The sequence below is a fragment of the Carettochelys insculpta genome, chromosome 3, assembly GCF_033958435.1.
Source record: "Carettochelys insculpta isolate YL-2023 chromosome 3, ASM3395843v1, whole genome shotgun sequence".
NCBI lineage: Eukaryota > Metazoa > Chordata > Testudines > Carettochelyidae > Carettochelys > Carettochelys insculpta.
In genome coordinates this window covers 123,794,889-123,804,232 of record NC_134139.1, presented here as the reverse complement: position 1 = coordinate 123,804,232, position 9,344 = coordinate 123,794,889, and the positions used below count along the sequence as shown (strand labels likewise).

Genomic DNA, 9,344 nt, shown 5'->3' with positions numbered 1-9,344 from the left:
GATTGTACCAAAAGCTCGTGGATGGGACTTTTTTCCCTAATCAGAAAATCAAGATTGGCAATGTGGAGATGCCCATTGTTATATTGGGCAGCCCTGCTTACCCTCTGCTTCTCTGCCTGATGAAACCCTACACAGGAGCCCTGGACCATAGCAAGGAAAACCTTAACCACAGACTGAGCAGCTGCACAATGATCATGGAATGCCCCTTTGGATGTTTAAAAGAGGTTCAGATGTTTATTGACATGTTTGGATGTTTCTGAAGGTAATGTCCCCACCGTCATTACAGTGGGTGCTATTTTGAACAACATATGTGCATCAAGGCGGGAGACGTTCCCGTCCATCTGGAATTCTGAAGCGGAAGCAATAGTCAGGGCTTACTCGCAGCTGTCTACATTGCCATCCACAAGTAGCCTGCAGCCTCGGCCAGAGCCGTGCATGGGAAGGTTCAGGGCAGAGCCCACGCTGGGGTAAGAGGGTGGGGACTGTAGGACCCGAGGTGGCATGGAGAATTAGCGAGGAGGAGGAGGGTCCTCCTCGCACTCACCAGTGCTGTGAAGAGCAGCGATCCAGCCCTGGCCCCCTTGGCTCCCCCGAGTGACGGAGGCGCACAGCAGGCCGGGGGCTCCGTTTCCCCATCGGGGGCCCACCCTGGCGGCCAGGTCCCAGCTAGTCCCTCAGGCCATGTGGCTCAGGAGCGGCGGGGCGGGAAGAAGCTCAGAAACCTCTTTCACTACCAAGTATTGGAGGGGTAGCTGTGTTAGTCTGGGTCTGTAACAGCAACAAAGGGTCCTGTGGCACCGTATAGACTAACAGAAAAGTTTTGAGCATGAGCTTTTGTGAGCACAGACTCACTTCATCAGATGATGGTCATGGAAATCTGCAGGGCCGGTATAAATAAGCCAGAGCTAGGGTGGGGATAACAAGATTAGCTCAGTCAGGAGGGGTGAGGCTTACTAGCAGCAGTTGATCTGGAGGTGTGAACACCAAGGGAGGGGAAGCTGCTTTTGTATTTAGCCAGCCGTTCACAGTCTTTGTTTAATCCTGAGCTGAGGGTGTCGAATTTGCAGATGAATTGTAGCTCAGCAATTTGTTTTTGGAGTCTGGTCTTGAAATTTTTTGCTGTAGGATGGCTACTTTTAAGTCTGCTACTGTGTGGCCCGGGAGATTGAAGTGCTCTCCTACGGGTTTTTGTATATTGCCATTTCTGATATCTGATTTGTGAGAGTTTATTCTTTTACATAGAGACTGTCCAGTTTGTCCGATGTATATAGCAGAGGGGCATTGCTGGCACATGATGGCATAAATTATATTGGTAGGTGTGCAGCTGAATGAACCCACGATGGTGTGGTTGATCTGGTTAGGTCCTGTAATGGTGTTGCTGGTGTAGATATGTGGGCAGAGCTGGCAACGAGGTTTGTTGCATGGATGGGTCCCTGAGTAAGAGTGACTGTGGTGCGGTGTATAGTTGCTGGTTAGGATTTGCTTCAGGTTGGCAGGTTGTCTGTGGGCAAGGACTGGTCTGCCTCCCAAGGCCTGTGAAAGTGGGGGATCATTGTCCAGGATGGGTTGTAAATCCCTGATGATGCGCTGTAGAGGTTTTAGCTGAGGACTGTAGGTGATGGCTAGTGGTGTGGTGTTGGTTTCTCTCTCGGGCTTGTCCTGTAGTAAGAGGCTTCGTGGCACATGTCTGGCTCTGTTGATCTAGCCAGATAAGATAAGATATAATCTCATTTGCTCCAACCCCTCTGACAGAGACAAACACCCACAGGATCTCTACCAAGCATTCTTGAAACTGCAGTACCCACCTGAGGAAGTGAAAAAACAGATCAACAGAGCCAGACGTGCCACGAAGCCTCTTACTACAGGACAAGCCCGAGAGAGAAACCAACACCACACCACTAGCCATCACCTACAGTCCTCAGCTAAAACCTCTACAGCGCATCATCAGGGATTTACAACCCATCCTGGACAATGATCCCCCACTTTCACAGGCCTTGGGAGGCAGACCAGTCCTTGCCCACAGACGACCTGCCAACCTGAAGCAAATCCTAACCAGCAACTACACACCGCACCACAGTCACTCTTACTCAGGGACCCATCCATGCAACAAACCTCGTTGCCAGCTCTGCCCACATATCTACACCAGCAACACCATTACAGGACCTAACCACATCAGCCACACCATCGTGGGTTCACTTAGCTGCACATCTACCAATATAATTTGTGCCAGCAATGTCCCTCTGCTATATACATCGGACAAACTAGACAGTCTCTACGTAAAAGAATAAACTCACACAAATCAGATATCAGAAATGGCAATATACAAAAACCCGTAGGAGAGCACTTCAATCTCCCGGGCCACACAGTAGCAGACTTAAAAGTAGCCATCCTACAGCAAAAAAATTTCAAGACCAGACTCCAAAAACAAATTGCTGAGCTACAATTCATCTGCAAATTCGACACCCTCAGCTCAGGATTAAACAAAGACTGTGAACGGCTGGCTAAATACAAAAGCAGCTTCCCCTCCCTTGGTGTTCACACCTCCAGATCAACTGCTGCTAGTAAGCCTCACCCGTCCTCACTGACCTCAATGACCTCAAGGTATGTGTGTTACTACAGAGACATTATCACACTATTTTGGAAAGAGAAGTGGACAAGCTGACTTTTATATTCAAATTCGGCACATTAACACGATTTAAATCGTGAAGGGAACTTTCTGAGTCACTATAGGGGCTCGTCTGCATACTTGGCTCAGTCTAATTCTTGACCTTCCCCCCCCACCCCTCCACTCTCTGATTCGCTCACCTTGATTATCTTTTTCTGATTTGTCCTCCTTGCTTACTGTTTTTGGTTCTCTGTGCCTTAAATATTGGGTCTGTTCTGGTCTGGCTATGGTCTGAAGAAGTGGGTCTGTCCCGCGAAAGCTCACCTGATAAACTATTTTGCTAGTCTTTAAAGTGCTACTTGACTGCTTTTTGTTTTGATAGTGTATAGACTAGCAGGGCTTCCTCTCTATTACTATCCCTCCTGACTGAGCTAAATGTTGTTATCCCCACCCTTGCTCTGGCTTGTTTATACCTGGCCCTCCAGATTTTCAAGACCAGCATCTGATGAAGTGAGTCTGTGCTCACGAAAGCTCATGCTCAAAACTGCTGTTAGTCTATAAGATGCCACAGGACCCTTCGTTGCTTTCACCACCAGGTGGATCTAACATCGTACTTCGCCCACCTCGGCCTGGAACGCCGCTGCGCTGGTTAGGGGGCGCTGTGTAGAGGTACCAGCCAGCCCGAATCGCAACGGCGCTCTCACTTTTGGAGAGTTTTGCCCCTATGGCGCCTCCGTAGCCCTCCCCCCGCCGCAACCGGGTTTTTTTTTTTTAACCGCCCTTTCCTGCTCAGCTCAGCAACCGCCGCAATTACTACTGCGCATGCTCAGTAACAACAGCTGCGCGCGCTCTGCGCCTCTGTCGGCGTGGAGGAAACCGGGCAGCGGATGTGATGTCAGGACGCAGGGAGCGACGTCCCGGTCCGAGTAGGGCGCTCACGTGGGCAGGGTAGTAGCTCTCGTGCCGGCAGCGATGGAGGCGCTGGACCGGGTGGTGTAAGTGGCGATCCGGGGGGCTGGGCGGTCCGATAGCCGTGGCTGCTGCCCGGTTCCCTCTAGTGGCAGCTCCGTGCCGGGGGAGTGGGTAATTGTCCGTGGAGCGGCCTGTGGCTGCATCTCCCGGTCTGTCCGGGGTGGCTACTGCCCAGGAGTGCCCGAGCCAGCGTAGGAAGAGAGCAGCGACCCTCGCCGCCCTTCTCCCACCAATGCGGCTGCATGGGCTGTGCTCATTTAGGCTCGGTCTACACTTACCTTGAATATCAACGGTGCTGCGCAATTTTAGGTACGTAAGTTGCGTGCCAAAAGTCGATTTTGCGGCCATCGATATTCACCGCTGTCCCCACTGCAGAATGCCTAGGGGAACGCTCGTCCGGCTGGCATTCCTTAATCCTCGTGGCTCCGGCCTCGATTTCCCCCGGCGAGTGCAGACCCAGCCTGAATTAGGGTACATCTGCGCTCAGGGGAGGTCGGTCCGCTGGCGGTTGAGCTTCTGGATTTTAATTTAGCGAGCCTGGGGGGGGTGCACTAAATCGAACTGTAGCAGCGCCACTGGCAACGCCAGTATGCCTCACAGGCCTGGCCTACACCAGGGAACCATGTCAGTCCTCGAGATACACTTCTGACTACATCATTAGCATAGCTGGAATTGACCTATCACAATCGACCTTCTGCCCGAGTATAGATTGAGGCTCTTTAGGCTTGTGCTGATATCCCTTAGTCCATGCCAGTGCTTCTCAATTTTACTTGGCTATGGAACCCTTTTAAACACAAAAGAATTTTGTGGAACCCCATTTCCAGGCTCTAAACCCCTTGGCCTCCCAAATCTGCCCCTATCCTTTGGATTAACCCATCTCAGCCCCAAACTGGCCCCTGGGATTAACCCATCCATGGCAGTGGCTGGGGAGCCTATGCTGGGCAGCCACGTGCACCCAGCAGAAGGAAAGCTGATGTGGAAGTGTTTGGCTGGTGGGGGTGAGCTAGGACACACCAACCAGAGGGATGTGGCCATTCAGGTAGTGGGGCAAGGGAACTCTGCAGCTCTCTGTCCTGCTGCTGCTGAAATCATGGAACAAAATTTAATTGGTTCAACAGCTGGATCCCTGCTGCTGGCCATTAAACCAATTAAATTTAGTTCTACTATTTCAGCAATGTCACAGCAGGGAGCCACAGAGTAGTCAGCAGCAGCAGCACCTGGAGCCACAAATGGCTCCTTAAAGAGCTGCATGCTGTTCTGGATCTGCAGTGAAATTTTCTCTTGGAACACTATTTGGGAAATACTGCTCCACACAATAGTGTGGAGTACCAGGATCAATGGTTGAGCCCAGAGAGTTCGATTTTGTTGCATCTTCACACATGCAGCAAAACTGAACTCTGGAAGTTTGATTGTGGCGTATCAAATGCCCAGTAAGTATAGACATACTCGCAAGGAGTAAGGGAAGTTAATGGGAGAATTTCTCCCATTGACCTCCCACTGCGTGGACAGTGGCAAAAATAGATCTTAGATACATGGACTCCAGCTATGCAGTTCTCGCAGTTGGATTTGTGTGTCAAAAATTGATTTAACCTAGTGTAGACCTGGACTTAGTAGTAACACGAATCTCTTTCCCCTTTCTGCCTGTGCCCAACTGTCATATTTCCCCTTAGTCCTCTATTTTTCCAGCTGATACGTCCCAGACTTACTAATCTCTCATCATGTTTAGTGTGACAGAAGGAATGAGAGGAATCAAAGGGAATAGTTTATTTTAGTAGGGATATTACAGTGATAGTTCAAAATAAATTATTATATAAACTGAAAGCAATAAAGAAAGTGTTCCCTCTCACCAACTTGAAAGACTTTGATAAGGTTATTTTTCCAACTGTCAACAAAAATTAAGTGAAGCTCTAAATGTAAGGAAAAATAGGAATGCATGATTAGGTGATTTTGCACACGATTTAATTGAATAATCTTCATAACCCTCCTCCTCTCCAAACTATTCCAGACACTTCAAGATACATACTTTAACTCAGAGTTGAACTTCATTGACCTTTGCTACAACTTGGTAAAGCAAGGGGATTGACTGCAGTGTTAATTGTGCTGGTGCAGTTTCTGTTTACCCGAGACATTTGTTATCATTATTTTAGAACTGTTTTGTCTCCTCTGTATCACCACATACACCAGGCTTTAAAATTGTTTCTTAACACTGATGGAATTCCAATAGCTACAGAGACATGGGGAGATAGCTCAGTGGTTTGCACATTTGGCCTGCTAAACCCAGAGTTGTGAGTTCAATTGTTGAGGGGCTATTCAGAGGTCTGGGGCAAATAGATTAAAAAGAAGAAAAGTGTGTCAGGGATGGTGTTTGGTCCAGCCAAGAAGGCAGGACAGTGGACTCACTGACCTCCCAAGGTCTCTCCCAGTTCTATGGGACTTCACTAGCAGATGATGGCATATGTCACACTAGTGCAGGTGCAGGACTATGAGCCTCTCATGGTGTGAGACTGTTTTTCATTAGTGCAGGTTTTGGTTTGGTTTGGTTTTTTGCTTCTCATTTGAGTGGTCCTCAACTGATTTGTCCCTGGGTCAGTGTCCTCTGAACTGAGAAAGGTTCCCTGTTGTAAGGGAATCTCCTCTAATCCTGAGATGAGGAGGAAGCATGAAGCAGGGTTTTGTGTAAAGGGAAACCATCAGGACTTCAGCTAGGATGTGGAAATATAGCTGGACCTTAAATTTCAAGTCAAGGGCACTTAGGAAATTAAAACTTAAGGTGGGTGCTTTTCCTTCAATTTCAGCAGGAGTTTTTGAGAGGGAATAGTAATTTACAGATCAGATCAAGCATTTTCATTAGGTCCTTTGTGGTTATTTTGTATAGTACTTGTTCATATTTTTGTTGACTGTTTCAAACATAGTTAATATGTTTTCTGCAAGTTAATTTTGTAATTAATTTCTCATTGTAGAAAGCCTAAAACTAAGAGGGCCAAAAGGTTTCTTGAGAAGAGAGAACCAAAGCTTACTGAAAATACAAAAAATGCCATCCTCATAAAAGGTGGAAATGCAAACTTAACAGTGACTGAAGTGCTTAAAGATATTGTAAGTATATTTGTTGGAAGTACATGTACTGAAATAAGCTTTAATGTGGGCTGCATATCAGGAAAAAATTCATGCATCTTATTTGTTTACATTTTACATGTTATCTACTGCAAATCCAGTGTTTCCAGTCCCAAAAGTTTGTAAATAATGATTCAGACTTCAAAAAAAAAAAAATCTTGTGTTGGTTGTTTTGTATTCCTCCTGCCCCCAGCCAGTGTGTGTGTGTGTGTGTGTGTGTGTGTGTGTGTGTGTGTGTGTGACAGTTGTCAACTGTACCAAATTTAGAGAGCAAGGTGACTTTACCCACCACCAAAGGACCTAACAGATAAGAAATTTCTTACTTTTTTTTATAAAATGCTGCCTCATAATACAGAGCTTTGATCTCCTCCTGAACTGCTAAAATTCAAATGAAGTCTGCCTACAGTCCTGCAGCCTGTTAATTATGCATCTTCCATTTACTCTCCTCTCCCAAGGTCATTTACTTCCCTTCCTCTTCCCAGGCTGGTGTTCCATAGAAGTGAAGGAAGTAGCCCGCTTTTTCAGGCAAGGAAGACAAAGTGGAAGCACAGCTTCCCTGACATGGTAGTCTCTTGCTGCTTCCTTCCCATGAGACTCATTTCCTCTCCCCTATCCCAAAACTCCTGAAATGTGTTGTAAAGAAAAGCCCTGACTAGCAAGTAGAAGGAAGATCTTAAAATAAGTGGATAACGCCAGAAGGAATAAAGTACAGAGGATGTTTGGCTCGGGAAATAACTACAGTAAAACCTTTACTTATGCATGGTTTGAATTCCTGGGCAACAGCACATAAGTCAAATTTTGCACAAGTTGAGGGGGGGGGTTAGAACCCCTGCAAGTTCCCTCCTTGGGGAGCCATGAGGCCAGCAGGAGTCCCTGGCAGCAAAGCAGCTGTGAGCTAGCTGGGCAGCGCAGCACTTGGCCCGCCAGCTCCTGCTCCTGGTTCCCCCAGCTGGGGGAAGCCGGGGAGCAGCAGCGCCACTGTGCCAGTCTGTCCGTTCCCCGGCTACCCCTAACGGGGGAGCCAGGGGCGGACTGCTGCAGCTGCTCCCCAGCTTCCCCCAGCTGGTGGAGCCAGGGGCTGAAGCCAGCAGGTGGATAGCTGCACTGCCTGGCCAGCTCACAGCTGCTTTGCTGCTGGGGATTCCCCGGCCATGGTAGCTCCTTGGGGCTGGGGCGAAGCACTGCATTCCAGCAAGCTCCCACCCCTGTTCCTGTCAGGGATTCTTCCCAGCGGAGTGGTTCCCCAGGCCTGGAGCTGGTAGCAGAACCCCAGGAGTGTGTGTTTGCACATATGTGTGAATGACGTGCATCTAGGGTTTCCCTTTAACATTCACTTGTTAATTTTGACTTGCATTAACCTAAGAAACGTGTAAGTCGAAATCATGTACATCGGGGTTTTACCGTAATAAGAGGAAGTTTCTCAAATGAAGGCCTCTTACTTGTTAAGGATGACTGCAGATGGTTTTAAATAGAAAAGAGAATCTGTCCTAAAATAAACCAACACAGCCCTTTCCGAACCCTACATACCAATGTTAAAACGTATGTAACTCCAAGTGCTATGAGAGAACAGTTGAACAGCGAGAAGGAAGGAAGGAAGGAAAGACAGACCTTGCAAAGAAAGGTGGTTGTAAATCTTATGTATATTAAGACAGAAGATACAAGTTAACTGTCTCCAGATGATTTTTTGCTGAAATCAGTAAGTGGCAATAACATCGGTTGTTCTTTCACTAAAGGTATAAAAATAAACTCTCAAAAGATTCATTGCTAATACTTGCTTGACCACATTGGACCCTCGCAGTGCTTTGTTAAAGTGCTGGGTGTAGTGGCAGCTTATTACAGGCTGTTAGCCATGTTTAGAACAACTGCATAAAGTACCAGATTTAATAAAGCAGTTCATGGTTAAATTGGTGATTTCCCATGTTAATAATTCCAAGAAGAGGGCAAAGAGTTAGTCTGCGGGATTGTGGCGTACCGTTCATGGGCTGTCAGACCTCGAGTGCGGTGGGACTGTCGCTACACTGCGTATCAGTCAGGCTTGAAGTCTGGATCCCAGCATGGTTCTATCATGGATCCGCAACCCCGAGGTTCCTGAGGTGCTAGGTTCAGGTTCTGGGTTAGCATGATTTGAATGAAGATGGAGAGAGGGTTAAGTTTGTTCCTGAGTTAAACACTGGATTTACATTGTAAATATTTACAAACATTTACAAACCCTCTGTTATGGACTAGGGCCCCATTGTGCTACACACGGTTCATTTGGGGTGTGAGGGCCATAAATTAGGAATATAACCTACAACTCTGTAGTGCTCTAACTGCAAGGCAACATTTCCCCTCGTGTTATAAATATTTTAATAAATCAAAAATGGTGCACTTTGCTTTGAAATTTACTCTCTCCAATATAAATACTGAGATTATGTTGAATGGGAGCTGGAGCTGTTAGGTTGCCCTGTTTCGGTGTTTCAAGTATGATTTTCTTGGTCTCTGTGGACCTCTCTTCTTTAAAATCAGTAATCCAGTCTTGGATCTCTGTTTTCTTGCCCCTTTTGTGAGTATGTCTCCTGAGCCGATTTCTTTCTGGGCTGGATCCACCTGATGGCCAGTCTGTTAAAATTTCAAGTAATTCATTTTTTGTTTTGATGCTAATTTCATGTAGAATTTT

General features: G+C 47.1%; 1 protein-coding gene across 2 annotated transcripts in view; it reads left to right on the top strand.

Moving 5' to 3' along the window:
- Positions 1–3,454: 3,454 nt before the first annotated feature.
- RPF2 (ribosome production factor 2 homolog) overlaps positions 3,455–9,344 on the top strand; it is a 29,762-nt gene continuing 23,872 nt past the window's right edge. For both annotated transcript variants that reach the window (XM_074990738.1, XM_074990737.1), the window contains exons 1-2: positions 3,455–3,600; positions 6,538–6,670. In XM_074990738.1, the coding sequence (XP_074846839.1) occupies positions 3,578–3,600; positions 6,538–6,670 (156 nt within the window). In that variant the 5' untranslated portion in view covers positions 3,455–3,577. The remainder of the gene's footprint in view (positions 3,601–6,537; positions 6,671–9,344) is intronic.